Here is a 22,122-nt window from a genome sequence, read left to right on the forward strand (position 1 = left end):
ACAAGGAGAAAGTAGTCTACAAATGCAATAATTCTAGATTTAATATTTTTACTTTGCATTTCTGGAGGTAAAACACTAATAAAGGTCAGTGTTTTTTAACTATGCATCAAAATCAGATGTGCAACAAACATTTGCTTCACTTTGCATTTCTTCTCTGCAAATGCACTTTGCATTTGCATTTCTCCTTGTGAAGATGACATTTAAAAGATTATGAACATTTTCTGTTAACATGTGACAGTAAATGCACTAATATCTTGTGATAGGCATATTGAAAAGATAATTGTCACACAGTAGCACATTTAATCTGGCTGCTTTTCATATGGACAACCATGAACTTATTTCCTTATTTCTAATGTATGTTTTTCATTCTCATCTGATGATTACTTTTTACTTACTTTTTCAAAACTTGATGCTTTGTTTAGGTTCACAGGAATAAAGTTGTAGCATGTCAGAAATGTATATTTTTATATACAAGACAGATTGTAGGCAGGTGGTCTGTTTACAAGACTACTATATTTTCCCCAAACCTGCTAATCTCCTAAATAGGCATGTGTGGATGACAGTGAAAGCTTCAGGTGTTTTGGGTATCTAAATTTGGTTGAAGCATTTAAATTCTGCTGAAACTTAATTGCATGCTTCTCAACAAGACTCTCTCTAAAAAGAATAAATGGCAAATAATTTGACCCATGCATAGTATTGGATTCAAATGTCACTACCTTGGTGTACTCTCTTGCTAATAAAGTACAGCAGGACCCTCGTATCCACTGGTTCAGTTACCATGTTTTCACACAACTGGGGTTGACCTTGGTTCAAAAGAGAAGTCATAAAGTGCTTCCTTTAAGTGAAAATTCTCAATTTAATAGGGGAAGAACAAAATGGTATGCTGAGGTTGCTAAGCTGTAGGTTAAGAACAAATTTTCTGTCTGTGAAATTGAGAAAAGAGAAATGTATATGTGCAATATATAGTGTTGGCTATCACCTGCTGTTTCAGATATCCATGGGAGGGCTTGGAACTTATCCCCGTGGATATGGGGTCCTGCTTTACTTCTTTTTAAAATAAAGCCTGGGAAAGTAGTTTTACCTAGTGACATTCTCAACATGAAAGGATGTTTCTTTGCATAAATCAGCCTTCCTCCACTTTACCGGTGTCCTCCAGATGTTTTGGACTGCAGCTCCCAGTATTCCTCACCATTAACCATGATGACTGGGGCTGATAATGTTTGTAGTCCAAAATATTGGAAGGGCACCAGGTTGGTAGGCCTTATCATAGTCCACATAGGAGTGGCTTGGCTGTTGGAAGTGAATGAGGAAGCTTTTGCTCATGTGAGCATAAGGAGCAGGTTGTTGTGTCCTCTGAGCCTGAGAGACTAACAACTTCATGGTTTGCTATTATAGCTACACAGCTGCTTGGCAAGAGCAACAAAAGAGCCTGTGCCACTCACTTTTTGCAGTTTCGCCAGTGACTGACACTCCACCAATGCCAAAAATGTCACTTATGGCTATTCCTTATTAGTATTGACAAGATAAAGTTACCTACCAGCTAATTATGTGCACTTGTGAAGGACATGGGGAGAATAATAGCAATGGAACGAGCCACTAGTGCAAGTCAAGAGCACCAAAAACAGTGATGAGGAGCCAAAGGAGCAGTCATACTTTGCAGTTGGCAATGTGATCCTCCCAGTTTTAAGTGCTGAACTGACGCTTAGCAGTCTTGTTTACCCTTCAGTTCTTTTCTGACTTTCCAGCTATTCCGGAAAGGATTATTGTCTCCCCTTCTTCTCATGGATCCTGTTTGGAGTAGTTACTGCAGTTCTCTGACAGTTAAAGGGGGGGAAAATTACACACAAAAAGGTAGGCAAATAGAATGGCTTAAAAGTAAATGGTGGTGAAAAGCATATAAATGTAATGGCTGGGAAGGAAATGGAGGGGTCCTTGCAGGGCCTTATTAATTATTAATTTATGCACGTGTGCAGAATTATTCTCCATTTACTTCCCAGCCATTAGATTTGCATATGTTTCTATGTTTTCTTTTTGGACTGTCAGAGAACCATGGTAAGTGCCATAAAAAGGAGCTGTGAAAAGACAGGGTGGAGTTAATACCTTTCCTTTCAGGTGTTGCTGCAGGCTTGGAGATGTGTTTAAAAGAAAGATGACACTGAGAACTGTCAATTCAACATTGAAAATAGAGAGGATTGCATTGCTAAAGGGAGGATAAAGTCCTCTTTTGGTGTACCTTTTGCTCCCTTTTCCTCTTTAACAACGCTTTCAACAGACAATATGGCAGGTTGTGAGGATGAAATGGAACTACAATAGCTACCTTGCATTTTTCACAAGAGGGGAAAAGGTCGGGCATGCAATATAATAATTGTAATAATTGTAATAATAATGATTTATTTGAGGCTCCAGATTTATTTGTGACAAGCAAAAATGGTTAGCAATCAGAGGGTGGAGGGGTAGACAGACTGGTTCTGCAGCAAAAGAGCTTAGGATATGTGCCATGCCTGGCTGGAGGAAGGAAGGAAGAACAGGCCACGGTAAACTCCATTGGTCTGTTGGGCAAGCAGACAACCTGCTGTGGCTTATTCACAGGGTGGTTTAATGTGACATGCAAACGTGTCAACAGCTTCCCACTCACTTTCGTAAGAAGAACAATTCTGTTCACTCCGTGAAATGCTGTTAGGTTTGCTTGTCAGTTTTGGAATAAATGAGGACAGGCTGGCTCACATGGACACTGCATAAGAAGCTGTAGGACTGGCCTATTAACGTGGTATTGCCACTGTTGGAGCTGTGTCCATTCTATTTTATCGTATTTTATTTTCTTGTTACCTTTAGTCTGCACAAACAGAGCTATGATCTCAGGTTGGCCATGTGTGCACTCTGAATGTTCTGATGGTAGAAGAAATCTCCTTTTGTATTACCAGTTCAGGATTCAACAAACCATGTGATGTCTAGAGAGAGCAATTATAAAGAGTGCAATTCAAAATTAGTGCTCAAATTAGTGCTATCACTGCTCTTCTTTGTATGTGTTTATTATAATCTTTGGCAGCCTTGCCCGTCTAATGTTCTCCTGATGTTTTGCACTTCAGCTTCTCTCAGTGCCAGCCAGTATGGACAATGGTCAGGAATTCAAGATCTGGTCCCAAAAACTGGAGACCAGGTTGGGAAATATTGGGCTACTGAGTATTACAGACACCTTGGGCTCTCTCCAGATTTCCAGAAAAATAAAATGATGTAACTTGCATAGTTCTACACAGAATATAAAATTAAAAATATATGTTGAGTTAGTTGCTTCTGTTGAAACCCTAACAATCTGCCCGATTGCTTCCTTCCATATTTCTTTTTCATATGTTGAATTCTAATCCTGAACATGTAAACTTGCCCAAAGTATGCCACATACGTTTTGACTCTTGAAGAATGCTGATACAAAAATATAATTGTATATTTAGGCTTTACTTTTTTTACTCGTTTCTTGACTACATAAGTTGATTTTGCTTGTTTGGTGCTTTTGCAAAAATTTTCTCATCTTGCCAATATTTTGGGAGAGCCTGGGCCTTTCTGTAGCTTGATAAGTATAGCGTTATGGTTGGTGGATCAACTGCACAGCAGGCAGCAGAACCTTACCTTACCATGCAGAGTTTTTTGTAAAAGTGTAACATCATAATACTAAGTTGAGTTGTGCCCCGCTAGTGTGTGTAGAAGGGGAAAGGACTGAAGTAAAAATGTTCTTCCAATTTGCAAGGCTGGTTTGCTTTACACTGCGCCTCCTATACTGATGAACAAAACTCCATTGTATAGAGATATCAATATGGCACCTTCCCAGGCATCCAACCTCCCACATATATGTTGGTATTTTAATAGAACAATTCAGCAATTGCTAGTGTAACCAGCTGATCAAAGTGCCCTGGCAAAGTAGTTGGGTCTGTTCCAAAGCACAACGCTTCCTTAGAGGGGAGTACTTGCTGAGACGCAGCGTTCTTCACTCTGTAAGGAGCATGCAGTAAGCTTAAGGCACTGGAGCAGTGGGGTGTGGGGAGCTGGGCGCACACTAACATGTATCCTTAATATCGCTTTGGAGTATTAGATTAACCCGCCTCAGGCCTTAGAACTTGCTGTCAAGCAGCATTCTGATAATGGTTTGGGTTCTCTCATACTGCATCCCAATTATATGGCTTCTGTGAGTGGAAAATGTCCAAAGGTATCATGCAAGACCATTTTCAGTGGTCGCTTATCTCCTGCCAGTTTAGTGCTGCTTAGTGTGCAAGAACAGACTGGAAAATAATAGTCAGAGCAAGCTATTTCTACAGATAAGGTAGCTCTAGAGTGTTAGGGCAACTTAGACTCACTAATTGGGCCAGAAAAAGCAAGCTTCCCATGTTGAATATGGACAGATAGAAGCAGCAGTAAGACAGACTTAGCAAGAGTTTGTAGATTCTCCGTTTGTCGTAGTTATGTGCTGTCAAGTTGTCTCCAACCTATGCTCCAACCCCCAAAATGCCCTGTCCATGACAGCCCTGCTTAGCCATTCCAAATCAAGGCTGGGGCTTCCATATGGAGTCAGTCCATCTCATATTTGATCTTTCCTTTTTGGGAGGCTGGGGGGTTGGCTTTGCCTAGCATGATTGTCTTCTCCAGGGATACTGCCTTCTCACGACGGGTCTAAAGCAGGGGCCCTCAAACTTTTCCACCAGGGGGCCCATTGAAAGATGCTGGGCGCGAGCCAGGAAGGTGGTGCCAGCCGTGTGCATGGGCCAGCGAGGGGGGGGAGCACACGTGCTGAGGCGGGAGGCGTGGGGAGGCGAGGGGGCGGGCGCATGAGACACTGTTTTCTCCGAGTGAGCAAACCGCTGCCTCTCTGCGCACAGGGCGAGGTGGGCGGCGGCGGGCACGCGCAGCAGTTTCACATTGGCATGGCAGGCCGGATCTGGCCCCCGGGCCATAGTTTGAGAACCCATGGTCTAAAGTATGGCAGCTTTAGGAAATTTTTCATTGTCCTACCTGCCAAATAGATCTTTCCATAAACTCTCAAGGAAAGAATTGGCACATCTCTAAAAACAAGGCTGAGTGCATAACGTAACTTCTAATTTAAAAATCACTGTTCTCTTTCTTGCTTAAACATTTGTCAAAAGCCCTCAGCCACCATTTCCAGAAAAAAAAAGTTGAACTTAATTCTGGGTATGGCTTATCGTCCTTATTCTCTTGTTTTGGCAGATTCCTATTCGGCCTCCTCCAATGAAAATGGCGGGAAATCAGAATCAGTAGCCACTTTACAGCCTCAGACATCCCTCAATTCCATCCAGAGCTCCCCAGGGCCAAAGCGCTCAACCAACACCCTGAAAAAATGGCTAACGAGTCCTGTGCGCCGGCTGAACAGTGGGAAGGCAGATGGTAACATCAAAAAACAGAAGAAAGTCCGTGAAGGAAGGAAAAGCTTTGACCTGGGATCCCCCAAGCCTGGAGATGAGACCCTACCTCAGGGAGACAGTGCAGACGAGGTGCAGAAGCAGTCTGACATATTTCTAAAGAATGCCTCCTAGCATGTTCATTGTCTTGTTCTCTCATAATAGATGCTTGATAAAGAATAAGTTCTAAAGTTCTGGCAGTAGAAAAGTGCTGTACAACAACAGCAAATCCTCTTTCTGCTCTCCCTGCGCAGGAGCCTTGCATTCAGCCATGCAGGCTTGTTACTCCCCCAGCTGCTGTTCACATCCATGTAGCAGCTGGAGGAGTAACTTTTTGGACTTCTCTAGACTTGGGTGTGTCTACTGTCTACCATATCTGTTGTGCCACTCAAAGGGAGCAAAGTCACTCGTGGAGCATTTTTATTTCCTGCCATTTTCTTTTTCCCCGATCTCCTTGTGGCACAGGCTGCATAAGCTTTTTGTTCCTCTTTTGAAGTTGTCATGGATGCTTTTAAATGTTTGACTTGCTCCTGATGACGGCATTTGTTTCATTATTTATTGGTGGCACATTATGCTAATTTGGCAGAGAGTGATATTAAAGCAAACAAATGGAGCTGGATCATTGAAAAGTGCTAGTATGTTAATTCAAGTAGTTTTGCAAGCCCAGAACAATTAAGTTCAGTCATGCCTGTGTGTCTGTTCCAGTTTGATGACGTTTTTGAAGACTGATGAATGGAAATTTGATTTTAAGTAGCCAGATGATAATTTACCATTTTAAACAGCACGGTAGTCATTCCTGGGCACAGTTTAAAGATCTCATGCTGTGATGAGTACTTGACTTATTTAGACTTGTCTAAATGACCTGTCTTCAGACCTTTTTAGACAGAAATTACTTATGGATTATCTGAATAATAGCTGTTTTAACATTCTTTATCAGACCTTTGATTGTACAATATAGGTCAGACCTGAACTTGTCCCTCAGAAATCGCTTTCGTTCATGGAGGGATCTGGGATCCAAGGAGGAATTCCTGCTTGAAAAAGGTGGTAGGGCAGCAATTTTTTCAGATTTCCTGTACAGACATATGACTGTGTTGTTCTGGAGAATTTCCCAATTCTGCTGGGATGCTTTTGGGTAAAGAGGAATTAAAAAAAATTGCTGCTCTCAGGACCAGTAGAATGTTGTTGAGCTCTGGACTGGATCTGACACCACATGTGTAGAACCCCCATTCTCTTTGTCAAGGCATTATGGAGAGGAGAGGATAGAAATTATACTTCATTTGACATAAAGCTGAATGTTATAGATTGCAACAAAATTATCATCTCCCCTGTCCTTTTGCTCCCCACGGTCTGGATTGCAATTGATCTGATCATGAAGTTCTAAACACACTAAAGAGGCTTTATCACTTCTTTTTCCCTGTTGGTAATGATAATTCTGTTGCTTTCAGAAGACCAAGAAAGGTTGGGGCGAAGATGAACCAGATGAAGAATCTCATACACCACTTCCTCCTCCAATGAAGATTTTTGAAAATGATCCTACACAGGATGAGATGGTAGGGCCCTGACTATTTTCCCTCCTCAGAATAACTTTGCTTTAAAAAAAATCCTGCTAGGATCCAAGGAGTGTGATGATTCATTAGGCTACAATATATTAAACTTTGTTATGCATCCTCACTTCCTTTCCAGAAAGAGAACCACTGTGCAGTTCACATTCAAAGTCCTTTTTACAGTGCCTAAGCGTATTAATCTCCGTTTCTCCTATCCCTGCATTGGTCAGAATATTCATAACTTCACTTGCTTACCACTGCAGCTTGAATGTTTTTCTTTCATTCTGTATTTCATGCCTTTACTATAAAGCAGTGGCTTTCCAACCTTTACCTGCAGGACACAGTTGGCCAGCTATCACATAACAGTGGCAAATTGTGCTGGGTTGTGTACTGGCTGCATGCAACTGTCACCATGATAATCAACTTTTGATCATTCTAATTGTGTTCTGATCTGCAAATCCAGCTACTAAGGGTTATGTTTGGGTTGGTCACCTGTAATTGTAGGTTAACTATGGGTTGTTTAACCCACAAATAATTCATAAATCTGGGTTCATACATCACAAAACATTTGGTGGTTGGTAATTCAAAGCAGCAATAGTACATGCTGCAGCCTGGTAAGTTGTGAGTTGGTTAATTAATTTATTTATTAACCTACAATTTGATACCATTATCTGCAAAATGGGTCTGCAAAATGGCTAAGGAATGAATGAGCTTTGTGGATTTATGAGAACTATTCTAGTGAGAACACTCAGTTTACACTGGGCATTGGCCAAGTCTGTTGGGCTTACATTTCAGGAAAAATAGATGAGGCAAGGTGAATATGGAAATATTTTTATGGATGTTATACCAAAGTCCAGAAAAGCCATGAACATCTATAAGAAGTTTAGTGAACAGTTCTCACCTTCCCACATCTTACTTTGTCATCTCTTTCTGTGACAGGTGCTACATTTCATTAGTCATTAGATGTACAGGCTGTTCACAGTGCCGTAACTTTCTTGCTGTGTAGCTAGGAGCAAGCTTAATCTTACATTCTTCTGACACAGAAATGCAGAACAGGGAAAATCATCTATGTAACCAAATTATAACTCTACCCGAGTTATTTTGTCATAGGACTGAACAATGCTGTACAATACTTAGAACTGGTTCGTGCAGGATTGAAAATTGCAGAGAAGGAGACAATCAAAATGATTGGAGACTGGAGCACCTTCCTAATGAAAAGAGGCTGCTATGATTTGACTTTCTCCATTTTAGAATCAGGAGGACATGGCAGAGGTTTATAAAATTATGGTTGAGGTGGTGAAATTGGATGATTTTTACTTCCTTTCCTTATAATACTAGAGTTTGAAGTTACCCAGTGAAACTGGTTGGCAGAAGAGAGTGTTTCCAAAAAGAATTTCTCCATACAAAACGTAATTCATTTATGGAATTTATTTCTGTGTTTTGACTTTAAAAGAGGAGTAGACAATTTTTTGGAGAGTAAATCTTTTGAAGATTGCTAATCATGATATCCGGGTGCAGAGGCAGTATACCACTGAATGCCTGCTACTGAGAAGCAACAACAAAAGGACTTGGATGGTTCGTAGTCCTGATACAGCAGGCCTGGTTTGTGCAAAGCTCATGAGAGCGACTCCTTGTAATGCAGCTGTGTGGGTGGAGTGCTACCTGTTGAGCAATTGATATGAACAATCCCAGTATGATTTTAGAGGGTTTTAAGAACACCACTGCACTCAGCCCCCACAAAATGAGAGAATGGTGCTAATTTCATGAGAATCCCCAGCTATGCATAGATCTACTTGCACAAACACGGAGGTCTACCCACCAAGGAATGTTTATAAGTCAAGAAACAGCTGAAGCTCAGTGTCAAGGGAGCCTGAGGCATAAACTGAGAGAAATGGCCTAATGCCCACAGAAAAGGATGTTACATCTTATACTGTATGTCTTTTGCATCCAGTCACAGCAGGAGGTACTTTTCAAGTAATCATTAAGAACCAGTGTTCTGCTCCTATGTCAGCACACTAGTAGCCACGCAACAAGACTGAGAGATTCAGTGAATGGGTTGCCTTTCTCAGTGTGCATAGATGACATTTATTTTAGCATTTCCCACCATATAGCAAGAAGCAAAACCACTGGCATACAGAAACGGTATCCATGAAATTCTGCAAAGCGTTATGTCCCAGAACTACACTATGGAGAGAAATGGGCTGTGGGACATGTCCCGCCATTGGTTCCCGTAGACTTGTTCTTTTTCACATCATAGCATAGTGTCTGTTATAATGCTTCTGTATACCCTCAAGTGCTGAGCCTGCCTGATCTTGGATGCTAAGAGGTGTCAGGCCTGGTTAAAATCTGGATGGGAAACTTGAGTCATGCATTGAGCAGGGAGTTGGACCCAATGGCCTTCTAGGCCCCTTCCAACTGTATGATTCTATAATTCTATAATGACAGGAGGGTTTGTAGTGTGTAGGGTTTAATCAGTCTGGTAGGTTTAATGGTGGCTAGATTCAGTAGTCCTCAAAGAGACTAAATGTTCCTACATGTTTGATAATTGTGGTCTTGCATTCACTCATATCTTGTACTACACATGTGCTTCTGGCATTGTTTCTCTTTGTTTTTGGGAAAGTTCATTTCTCAACTATCTAGATTTACCAGAGGGGCAAAAAGCACCCTATTTATTTTAAGTTGTATTTGTGCCTTATTGTTGAGCTGCAAAGTAAGTCATGTTGCTTTAGGGTCAGATTAAACGTGATGACCCAAAATGCTATCCCAAGGAATTTTTCCTCCCATCAAAGCAGCTAGAGGGAGCTGTAATATGAATGAGCAGTGTTTTGGGAAGGGCTCCTTGTTTTTTCCCCTGCAGACTGTTTTCTTATCACATCCCAACCACCACCACCACAAGAGGCCTTTTGCCTTACAGGAAAAATGCACTTATCTTTTCTCCATGGGCCAAAAAGAAGTTGGTAGAGGTGATTCTGATTCAAGCAACATCCTACAGGTAAAGAGATCGGTGGCCTCTCTTCTGGCATAGATTTCAGATTTATATGGTAGGTTCTCAGTGCTGATTTGGGTGTAACCAAAACAAGATGGTTCCAGCAAAATAGCACAACCCAGTTCACACAACATGAACCTATTGCAGGGAGCGATCCATAATGGATTGTTATGTTATCTGAACCAAACTACTTCCTGCAGGATGGCTCCCCCCCCCCACAGCATAGCACCCTAAAAACCCCAGGGCTGTTCTAAGAGTTGTTCAGCCCATGGGTTGTCAAATTTTAATCTAGGCAATGGATGCTGCAATGAGTTGTGGGAAGCAGTGAGCGAGGTGCTTGGCAAAAGCAGCAAAAACTCTTGCCACACTTGACAATCTTGCCATGCCAAAGGGAGCCCTTTTGGAGTGTCCAGCAGCACACTGGAGGAGTTGTGATCTGTTGGGTACCCATATCTTTAAAAATTGGTTATCAAAATGTGCACAAATGTTTTCATTGTTTTGCACAACTACAGAGTCCTGTGAGTCTGAAAATAGGAAGCCTTGCCTAGGCAATGTCCCGGGGGACATCACCTGCTGTTAGAGTGCCACTGTTACCAACCCTTGACATAGACATGGGGAGGCACCAAATGGGAGTGACAGGTCACTTTTTTTTGATGTAATAGTTGTCAGAAGGCAAGTTCTTGAATCCATGAGCGAACTTTGCTTGTGAAATGGGATAGGCATCTTCCATGCCCCTTTGCAGCAAAATCCTCAGAGTTTTGACCATCCCTGCCTTAAGCCCCCAACTTCCCCCCACACATCCCAAATCTCTAGACACTTGTGAAGATGGAAAAATATACCACCACCACTTTGTGCTAATCCTTGCTTCCAGTACCTGTTAAAGGAAGGGATTTTTTTCAGAATACATTTAGGTAAAGCTCAACAGGATGGTTGGACAAGGAAGTATTCAGATTTTGTACTTTTTCTGTTACATTTACCTTGGACTAAAATACAATAAATTCTCTTAAGTGGGTAGTGTTAGTTCTCCAAGCTGCGGAAGGGCTTGCTGCGTTTGCTCCCACAAAGATGTTTCAAGCAAACTGCATTTTAATTACTTTAATTTAAAGCTTTTATTGATGATTGCTAAGAGACTGGTGTCCAGGAGGTGATGTTCCATGTATAAATAACCTTTTCAGTTATTTGAAATTCTGTTCTTGAATAATAATTTGGTTTGCTAGTTGGCTCAAAGTGACAGAGAAGCTATCAGAGTAACAAAATGTCTAGTGAAGCTATTTTTGGGGATAAAATGACTAGAGTGATGCATCACTCAGCAGCAGTTCCTAACAAGCCTTCACCTGCCGGAGCTGCCTGACTCTAGACAATAGTCCACTTTATTGAGACAGCTACCTGCTTGATCTTTACTGTCATTTCTTGAGTCCAGTTCACCCACACATACTAATTTCACAATATTCTCCTTAGCTTGTGATTGCTTTCTCCTTCTGAGAGAGGTTGCATGCCTTCACCTGTGCAAGTGATGGTGCTTATGTATTAACCCCCAAAGGTTAGGATTTAGCTGTCCTTTGGTCAGGTGGCCAATATATAGGTAATATGCTATTTCCCCATTCCTTTTCTATGTATTTCTATACACGATTGGTTTCTTTCTAGGCAGGAGAGATTATACAGCAGGAAGCAGGGGTTGGTGCTGAAGCACACACTGGGAGACAAGAGCAGTCAAGATTTAAGAACTAATCATGGCCACGCCAGCTGTGGGACAAGTGCATTTAGGTTGGTCCCAGTATCCTAGAACAGGTTGTAGCTTGCCTCTTCATTAGCAGGAGTACCTTGTATGAATTTCAAGCTTCTCTAAAGAGTGGGAAAGGACCACACACACACATATCCAGCAAGATGCAGTCCTGCTAAAGCACTGATGGGATGAGTCTGTCTTACCTGTTTCATTCCTGAGGTTCTGCAGGAAATTGTGTCTGTAAGAAGACAAGTAGAGCAGGGAAACCCAGCTGTGCTTCCCACTTACATTAGAGGACTCTGCATCTGGCCTTAAAACAACTACACTGCCAAGAATCCAGCTCTCAGGACTAGGGGAAGAGCCCTGCAAACATAGCAACAGCCTAGCAGCATTTTAGTTCTCTGAAGCTGGACAGGCAGATGAAAGGAATGTGTGAGCTGAATAATTCAGCAGCTGCTGCAAATGTTGCTTTTCTCCTGTTGCTGGCAGGAAGGGAGAAAAGACCTTAGACATGTCTCATGTCTGTTAAGTGTCGCACACAGAAACTGTACCCTGCATGTATACTCTGTGTGGACTCCCATTTGATAGTTTTGGATTTCTAAAGATGTCTGCAGCTGATACTTTTACTTTTATACTTTTATCTAGCTGCCCCAGTCATGTTTATATGTCTGTAGGGAGGAGTAACATTTTACACATCTTTCAGTCTTTGACGATACATTGGACATCTAGCAACATTTAGCAGAAACGTAAAGGTTGGCTTTTCCAGATGGAGCGTTGGGCTAGGCAAATCTCAGGTTGATTCAACCTGACTTTTCTCATACTCTTTAGACTATAGGCATGAAACTAGCAAGAGAAGGGAAGGGTGTGCCTCTGTCTCCCAGTCTCCCACTCCATTCTGCATGCCGATAGGGATATACAGAGTCCTGAAAAAAGAGGTTAGCACCCTTCCCATGCCCTAGGCCTTGCTTGTAGCAGAACTAGCACAAAGACTTGAGATCTTCAGAGCCAAGAGCCAAAGCACTCTTTCAATTCAGCCTTTCCCAACCTGCTGCCATATGTGCTGGACTGTAACTTCTTTCATTCCCAGCCAGCATGGTCATTGGAGGAAACCAGGTTGTGGGAGGCTGACTTAATTCTTCTTTCACTCTTCTAGGTAATTAAAATAGTGGCCTTTAGAGAAAAGAAAATTTAAAAGGAACTACTGCAGATGAGTTCTAACAATCCCGGTCTTTGTTCTCTGCTTTGCCAGTCAGTCTCTGAGTTCTGCTGCCTTGTGTACATCATGATCTTTCCGCTCAACTCCTCATGTTCCTTGTCATTTTTTCCTGCTTAACCCCCAATGTTTGTGATGTCAAACTGCTAGGCTGTTGGCTTTCCTAATTTCCTTTTCATGCTAACCTGCTGTTCCTTTGCAAACTGGTGTCTTACAGTCCTCCTCTTTGCTAGCTGCTCGACAGAGCACCTCCGATGTTCCAACTGCAGCGGATCTTGTCAGTGCAATAGAAAAACTGGTCAAAAGCAAGCTGGTAAGTGTGGAGTCCTGAAATCCTAGGGAAGAAAAATACCCTAGTTGGGCAACACCATAAATCAGCAGCCGGTCCTATTGCTGACTCTCCCTGCTTTCTTCATTATTGATGTTCTGAAGAAATGCTGGATTTTTAGCCACCATCTCATGTTGGTTCCATAGAGTTACATTACAAGAAAACATTTTTGCAAATCTCTCTCTTGGCCATTGTGTGGACATCGGCTAGTAACACCGTTAACTACCTAATAATGTTAGTAAACAAGCAGTTTTCCTGTTTAAATATTTTCTTTTTTATAGTATTGAATGAAATGCTAATGCAAGGTGACCTGAATATTTAGAGTAATCATGACAAATAATTCTTTTCTTTTCATTCTTTTCAGTATTGGTTGTATTTGATGCAATTGCTTCATTTATGATTATTGTGTATTTTTTCTAGCATGAAGAACCAGTTTGGGAAAGCTTGTTTCAAGGGTATTCAGCATATTGTTCATTTTCAGTTCAATATCTCACCTGTTTGCACTCTGGTCGGCTTACAAGTCAAGAGTACAAAATACCCTAATGAATATAGCACCAAGGAGATCTTAGATAAAATGTGTATTGTCTTAAAGTTTTTGTATACTGTTGGATATATCAAATTTTATGTGAAAGTTAAAGACTCATTTACCTTGAAAACACTCTTAATGTATTTGTTTAAATGGCTTTCCCTTGGTGTGATGTTGGGCATTACAGATTAGCAGCACTCTTCTCCTAGTTGGTTTTCTTGCTATAGTGCCCCATAGTCAAAGCTCTACCACTGACATTACTCCTCAGATGTTTTCCTCTGAACAAATGTGCAATGGCATGCATTTTTTAAAGTCAGCTACATTTCCTTACAAAGAACACATACGTTTCTGAGGGAAATCTGCTTTAATTGCAAATTGGATACCATTTGTTGTGGAGACACCCAAAACTGACACACACTTAAGTGTAAACTTAAAATTGCAACCACAGGGTGCAACCCAGTGCCCCCTTGGTTTACACATGTGTGGCTCCAAACTCAGAGGTTTATGTGGATCCAGCACATGGGGTAAGATGCAGTGGTGGTGATCTTACTGCCACTGAACCTTGGACCCTGCATTTCATCTAGCATGCCACACATTTGTTTCAGGCATGTAGATGAAGCCGTGTAGGGGAAGAGCATAGGGTATGCTGGGACACCATCTGGATACTGTGTAAGATATTAGCCCTAATCTCCTTCACTGCCTCTAGTATGCCTGTATGCCTCCTCTCCAAGGCCAGTTTGTGATATTGGACAAGCAGCTGGCTTTCTGCTGGCTGCCCTGGGGGTGGTGTGGAGGCTTGGCCTTTGAAGTCCCAGCACTGAGGCTAGAGGACCTTGGAACCAGTCTAGGGAATCCCATGGTTCATCTCTTCCAGATGATGTCCGGAAGTCATAGGACTGTGCCCTAAAATTCTCTCCTATCTAGGATGGGATCAAACCATTCTCAGGAAACACTGGCATAGTTTTCTAGAATGAATGAATGAGATCTTCTTAGTATAGGAATTGTATTGTACTGAATGATATGGTTTCTGTTCTGCAATCCCCCAACCAAAGCCAAAATAAAAACAAAGAGTTAATGTGATTTAGGAGTTCATTTAGGGAAATTTATTCTCCCTTACTGCTCTTACTAATGATTATGAAGTTGAAACAACTGAGAAATAATGTAACTCTAGGAATGTGGTTCATAGTGAAGATTTTCTTTTGAATCCTTTGGGGGTTTTTTTATCATTATTTTTAAGACATTAGAAGGAGGCTCCTACCGAGGAAGCTTAAAAGATGCTACTGGATGCTTGAATGAAAATTTGACACCTTCAACTCCTCCTCCTTCAAGGAACCTTGAAGAGGAACAAAAAGCCAAAGCTATGAGAGGCAGAATGTAAGTTAACTTTAGGTTAATTACCTTTGTAAGCAGCTGATTTCTCAAACTTATATTTGTTTTGTAGAAAAATGCATTTAGACAGGGCTATTGGGTGGGGAATTTGGTAGTAAGGTCTGTACTGGCTTTGCTCCAGATCAAAGCAAATAATTCTGAAATTTTTCAAAATCAATTAAAAATCTCCCTGGGACACTTTGTTTTGACAACAGAAAGATTGCACTGACCCCACTATTTCTGGTAGAGTGGTGCCCATGCAGGTTGTCCTATGTGATGAGAGCTAGAAGAAGGTGGTTGCTTTGGTGGTTTTGAGTCATCTTGTACCACCTTGTCACTGGTTTTCCTCAGCCCATGGCTGAGGGTGTGACTCGAAGCTCTGCGCATTGCCAGATAGAGACCTTCATTGGACTGCTTGCCCAGTGATGTTTCCCTGTTTTAATCACGCTGCATTGTCCTGGGTTTGGTCAGTGGCTGGAGAAGAGATACTTGTGAAAACTCAAAGTATACCGTTTGAAGTTCTGTCACGGAGGGGATATGTAATAAATAATAATCTATTAAAAGAAGGATTTCTTGGGCATCTACACCTGACGAGTATTTATCCTTGACACTATATACATTTCTTTTGAATTCCAGGTTTGTTCTAAATGAATTGGTACAGACAGAGAAAGACTATGTGAAAGACTTAGGAATTGTGGTAGAGGTGAGTTAAAATAAACTCCACGGGGTATACAGAATTGCATCGTGCCTTCCCAAATGGAATAACTGTTCAATAAAAGCTAACATGGTTCCTTTTATTTCAAGAACCAAAAATGCTTAATTTATTTACCATTTAAGCACAAGGAAGAAATGTATTTAATACTGATTTTTTGCAAACTGTTCTAATTATATTTAAAAGCTGACTTGCTGGGTGCATATCAGTTTTATTCCAAATATGATGTGCAACCCTAAAGTTGGGATTTGAAAATGTACTGTCAAGATGAGTTCATACTGTCACAATAAAAAGATCCCAAAACGAACCTTGCATACTGTTCCCATCCCAGTCTGCCCTAGTTTAATCACTGATTTTCTACTAAAGGGCTTCATGAAAAGAATTGAAGAAAAAGGTGTCCCTGAAGACATGAAAGGGAAAGACAAGATTGTATTTGGAAACATTCACCAAATCTATGACTGGCACAAAGAGTAAGTCTGGAATTGGTTTTAATTGCTAAAATTCACAATACTTGTTGATATGCAAATATTTCATTTGGTCTGAACCACTTTTCTTTCTTATTCCCCACTCCACCCAAATTCAGCACAAATGGTGCTGTATGACCTTGTGGCAATATAAGACTGAATCCATTTACTGTCACAAGGTAGATGGTTTTGAACATCTGTTAGGTCTGTTTTACAAGCTTTAGGCCAAAGCACGGGGTCAGTCCAGAAATCTACTGCCCTGAAATGACTGCAGCCACATAATAAAAGATGTAAATATCCACGTGGGCTTTTTGTGTGCCACAGACGTGACATTGGATAAAGCTGAAAGGGACAGGCCAGTGGATTTCAGGCTTCTCAACATCAGGGAGCCTTTACCTGGGTTTCCCACACAATTTTACATGGCGCTCAGATGATGCCTTTGTGTCATAGCACTCCTGATGTTTTCCCACATTCTTTTTCTTTTGTCTATTCCCTTACCAGAAATAAGTTAAGGACGAAAAGGCAAAATTTTAGCACAATAGTTTTTGATCAGTGGCAATAAGAGCCCTGGGTCTGGGACACGCCATACTGTTTTTGCCTACAGGGGGACTGTTAGGCTTTGGCAGAGGATTCTAGGATACCTTCTCAGGCAGGCTCTGGTTGGGGTGAAGACATCACTAGGCCTGTTGGAGCTGTTCCCATGGGAGTATTCACCATTCCCCTTTAACATGTAGGTTGTGTGGAGGGGATTGCTAGTGAAAGGGGACCCATCTTTCATGGAGGATAGCATGTTACTGTTCTCTTATTTTTATCATTAAAATTGTATTTTTCCAAACCAAACACTGAGTTCTTAACAAAATAAACAAAAAATCCTTATAGACCATCTCATCACATTCTTAACTCAGTAAACATAGGAAGAACATTAATAACAAAACAATACCAGTCCAGACAGTTTTTAAAAAGGGAAAGGAAAATTAAAAGCCAAGATAAGAATTGGCGATAGGGAAAGTTTGAAGGAAGGGAGAAAAGGCAACAGTGCAGTCAGGCTCAGAGTGGAATGAAGACTCACTGGGGAGGAGTCTCTGCTCCAAGAACCAGAGAAAGGCTTGCCAAATATGAATGGAGTACCCTGTCTGTTGTATAGTCCTCACTTCTGTACACTGAGCCACTGAGTTACTGGGGGTATATGGATTTTGAGGAATCTGTTCTCATTGCCAGGCATCAATGGTTTCACTGCCCATTTATTGACAGAACTGGATTTTTTAAAAGGAATGTATGAAAATTTCATTCCACTTGCCTAGGTGTGACTTTGTGCAGATTCCTCTAAAAATTAAAAAAAGAAAAAAGAACCTCACCTGAACATTTGTTGAATCCATGCAAATCAGAAAAAGGTGGTCCACTGTGGAAGTAATCGATGGGATTCATAGAAATCCAAAGTTATTTGAATCTGCTAGGGATTTTTCTGGCCCCCTGTGTTTAGGTGTATATCTCAGGCTTAAACAGTTAGCAAAATAGTTGATTTGTTAAGTGATGTGGTGATTAGAGTGTTGAACTAGGGTCTCAAGAGATCTGGATTCTAGTCCCCACTAAGTCATGAAATTTACTGAGTGACTTTGGGCCAGTCACAGGTGCTCAGGCCCAGCTACTTCACACTGTTGCTGTTGTGAGGATAAAATGGAGCTATGGAAGCTTCATTGGATTCTTCACAAGGAGAAACAAGGTGGGATATAAATACAATTTAATACTAAGAGAGATGCTAGATCAGACCAAGGGTCCATCTAGTCCGCCATTCTGTACACACAGTGTACAGGTCTGTGGTTTTTTTAATGTAAATTATTCCAAATTTTGTGAAATTCTGCACACAGAATCTCAAAAGGAATCTATCAATTGTGGTAAGAACATGGTACAATCCGAAGTACATGATAAATCATGAGTTTCATACTTATCTCCTCTTTATAAGCATCAAGTGCAATGGTTCCAGCAGGCAGCTCAGGTTCCTAAGAAGATTGTTTTGCAGTATTAGTGAGGAGTGTTTTGAGAGGAAGCCTGAGTTTTTATAAACTGTTGCCCATGTGTTTGCATTGCAGTTTTTTTCTTGCTGAACTGGAAAAGTGCCTTCAGGAGCATGACCGTTTAGCACAGCTCTTCATCAAACACGTGAGTTATACCTCAATCCTATACAAATATTAAGTTCCTAACTGTATTTTAATTATGTATGTCAGCTATGCTGATGCTATGAGATTTCATTTAAAAATAAGGCTAGGAATTATATATGATAGGCCTCAGTGTTCAGATTTCCTTCAGACCATAAAACTTGTGTATTTTTGTTATTCTCCACTGAAGTTAACTTTGGAGAATATCTGCAGAAGCAATGTGTTAGCAAAGCCATAACCACAGTAATGTTGTGTTTTGCTTGGCACTTCTTGAGGCTTACACAAAATGTATGAGTGTCTCAGAAGAGGTACCTCTCCTCTGCCAGTTAAGGCACTTCCTACCTGGACAGTGCTTTTATCTGTTTACAGGATGTGTGTCTGCAAGAAAAGAACTAAACTAACACGGATGTATACCACAAGTGAATTAAAGACCAAACCCATAGTACAATCTTTCCTCAAGTCTAGTGTTTAATATTGACTTAAATTGGAATTACAGAACAAATGTGTCTTTGATGGTAACTTGATGGACTTGGAGCAGGATTTGTAGCTAGGAACGGTGGTGTACTTGCTGGATGTCCTTGTATTTCAAGTTGGAGGAATTAACAGTAGCTTAGGAACATCTACCACTGAAATCTGTGCACTCACCTCTTATGTAGAGAAGGCTGTGGTTGGCTGTACCAACTGTCTGCTTTCTGACAATTGTAACAACAAAGGGACCAGTCCTAGCAATCATCCCATTCTTGAGCAGGAGGAACTGCAAGAACCACCCTCATCACTCCTGAGGGGAACCATGGAATTCCTACGTAATACATAATGAAGAAGCACACATACTTGCTCCACAACTGAAAAGAACCCGTCTAGCTCAGGCTAAAGGCCCGTCTCATCCAGCAAGCCCTACCATCAGCTATAGGAAATCCAACAACAGAATTAGCACAATGGCACCTTCCTCTCTGGGATTTCCAGCAACCCATATTGACAGACATACTGCCTTAGATACTGAAGGTTACAGATAGCCATCATGAGTGGTACTGTGGATATCCTTATTCTGTGTGAAATGCCTGTGTCAGCTGCCCTGTGTGTCTGCACTGTGCTTTTGTTTCTCCTGCTTGCTTTCCTTTTCTGAAAACAGCAGGTTGGTGGCTGTCCCACAATCCTGTGATTAGGTGACAGTACAAAATGGAAGCAAAAAAAGCACACATTTCCTAAGCCAGCTCTGAATTTAAGCTGCTGAGAATAATTAACTTTGCTTTCTGCCACTGTCTGTGAAGTGGAAAAAGTTGTACTGTGGACCTCGTCTATGACAGTTGTGTAAATTTTGCTTTTACAGGAGAGGCGATTACACATGTATGTGGTGTACTGTCAAAACAAACCAAAATCTGAATATATAGTAGCAGAATGTGGTGCATATTTTGAGGTAAGATTTGGCAGTCTTCATAGCAAGCTACATTTATGTTGCAGATTAAGCAGAACGGACAGGATCGTTTTTCCCCTCCCATGTATACATGTTCCAACAGTTGTGTCAATTTCTATCCCAGCTTGGATTGTTAGCTATGCCGCTGCCTCCCTTTCCCTTTCAGTGAACACTGCCTCATGTTCCTCCCCAGTTTCTTGCTCTAGTGCCCCTTTTGATTCCTTGCTCTAGTGAATTTCTTGCTAGCACTATCCCTCACCAGTTGCCTGGTCCTTTCATATTTCTTTTCTTCTGTTTATTCTTCCATTCCCTTCTCATCTGGTGTACCTGATCAGTAAAACATATGCATACAATTGCTGAATGCGAAACAGGCTGCCCTAGGTCAGTTTTGCAAGGAAACAAAGTGGGATAGGCATAGGAACAGAGCATGGCAGACTTTTTATTCTTTAAAGCTGCAAAACTCTTCATTGAAAATTTCTATCTTTGAAATCTTTTACTTGCAAGGATGGTTTTTTCTTTCAGTTGTTGCAATACAGATTTGAGATATTTAGCTGACAGGATTATGGGACAGTAATGCTGAAAGATAATGCAGATAATGGAAGAGGGTAACCCTCAATATTTTCTAATTCTACAACTGTTTAATTTGTTGATTAATATTACTTAGGAGTTTTTTTTTTTTTGAGGAACAAATAGTGAGGCAGTGATTGATCTGTTATTAAAATGCATGTGCAGCCTTTTAAAATAAGTTTTATGTTTGATTATTTGCTCACAGTAACTCACACCCTGAAGAAAAACTGGAAAATATATTATTTAGAATATTTTGAATAACTGTTTTAGCAGCAGGCAAGTGCCAAGACTATTGTTCAAATGTTTGATCTAGGAAGCTTTGTGATCACAACAAAAGGCCTTTCTGCCTGTTCAGATGGGGAAAAAATGGGTTAATAATCATCTCATATTCTGCCATAATCCCAAGACCTTGAATGAAGGTACATAGTACAAAACTTTGCTAAATCTCAAAAGGCATGGGCTTCATTGGTGCCTGAATGGGACCCTGTGTATCCTACTTTGAGTTTCATGGAAGAAAGGCAAGACATTTTTTAATGCTGATGTTGCCTGCTTTTATTTTCTAGGAAGTACAACAAGAAATAAACCAGCGGCTAACCCTTAGTGACTTCTTAATCAAACCCATTCAAAGAATAACCAAGTACCAGTTGCTACTCAAGGTGAAATACACTAATGGTATTATATATCTAGCAAAAACATGACCCAGTGAGCTTCTGATAGGAGCAAAGACAAAAACAGTCACTAGCAGACTAAATTAACATCCTCCCCAGATGCACATAAGGCTCTCTGTCTGCACTGTGGAGTTCCCTTTATTTGTCCCCCCCACCCCCCCACTGCATCCTCTGGCAAAATGCATCATTCCTACTGCATCCATTGGCAGGGAAATGCACACTCCATCTATTGGCAACATCTATTGGTCAGGAGTGGCTTGTTGGGTCATGCCGGGTGGCTTGCAGTCATCAGGTGGGTGGTGGGTAGGATGTTCTTTAGATTGACCCCTGCAGTTCAAAGATAAATCTTCATGCTTTTACTCCTTAAGTGTTTGGCATTTACACATTCTTGAGGCTTATTTATATAAAACAATTAAATGAGGGTGTAAATACATACATTTTTGCTTTGGCCTGTAGTCATTCCACCCATGTGTCGATGTAAAGCGAGTAACTCCGTGAGCAAACAGATTTATAAACAATAATAAATTTTCTGTAGCTCCATATTTATTCTAAGTTGCTGCATATAAGAGTTAAAATATGCAATCTAGTAAAATTATAATGTATAAATAGTCAAATTAATACAGCCAATACTTTGTGTCCTCCTTTTAGATGTCTTTTAGAACTTTATTCTTACAGGGAATCATGAGGAGTATTTTGATTATTTGCTCTAGTAAAGCATTATGACCTCTCTGCTCTAAAGGACCCAACATAATCATTGCAGCCTTTATTGGTGCCTTGTCTGTGTGTCCACACATTATGATGGTGGAGGGGTGGGTGGCTACCAGGGTTATAGATTTTGCACACTGGCCAAGTTCATTTGCAGAACACCCTCTTGGGATGATGCATATTTTGAACTTTAGGTGCTGAGTGAAAATATAATTTACACAGAAGACTTGGGAGGGACTTCTGCTGTTTTTCATTTCCTGGAGAGATTTTTGCTGTGGTAATATTATGTTGATATTATATATTTGTGTCTGTAGGTGTATTGTGTTAACTATATATAAAACATAAAAGTCCCCCC

At 40.9% G+C, this 22,122-nt stretch overlaps 1 protein-coding gene across 1 annotated transcript in view; it reads left to right on the forward strand.

Annotated features, from left to right (window-relative positions):
- KALRN (kalirin RhoGEF kinase) overlaps positions 1–22,122 on the forward strand; it is a 599,751-nt gene that overhangs the window by 531,069 nt on the left and 46,560 nt on the right. The window contains exons 34-42 of the mRNA XM_044438481.1: positions 5,209–5,492; positions 6,845–6,949; positions 13,083–13,178; positions 14,957–15,093; positions 15,724–15,790; positions 16,166–16,269; positions 18,351–18,420; positions 19,744–19,830; positions 20,958–21,050. Of these exons, the coding sequence (XP_044294416.1) occupies positions 5,209–5,492; positions 6,845–6,949; positions 13,083–13,178; positions 14,957–15,093; positions 15,724–15,790; positions 16,166–16,269; positions 18,351–18,420; positions 19,744–19,830; positions 20,958–21,050 (1,043 nt within the window). The remainder of the gene's footprint in view (positions 1–5,208; positions 5,493–6,844; positions 6,950–13,082; positions 13,179–14,956; positions 15,094–15,723; positions 15,791–16,165; positions 16,270–18,350; positions 18,421–19,743; positions 19,831–20,957; positions 21,051–22,122) is intronic.

Source organism: Varanus komodoensis, unplaced genomic scaffold (assembly GCF_004798865.1).
Source record: "Varanus komodoensis strain SLA01 unplaced genomic scaffold, ASM479886v1 scaffold32, whole genome shotgun sequence".
Classification (NCBI taxonomy): domain Eukaryota; kingdom Metazoa; phylum Chordata; class Lepidosauria; order Squamata; family Varanidae; genus Varanus; species Varanus komodoensis.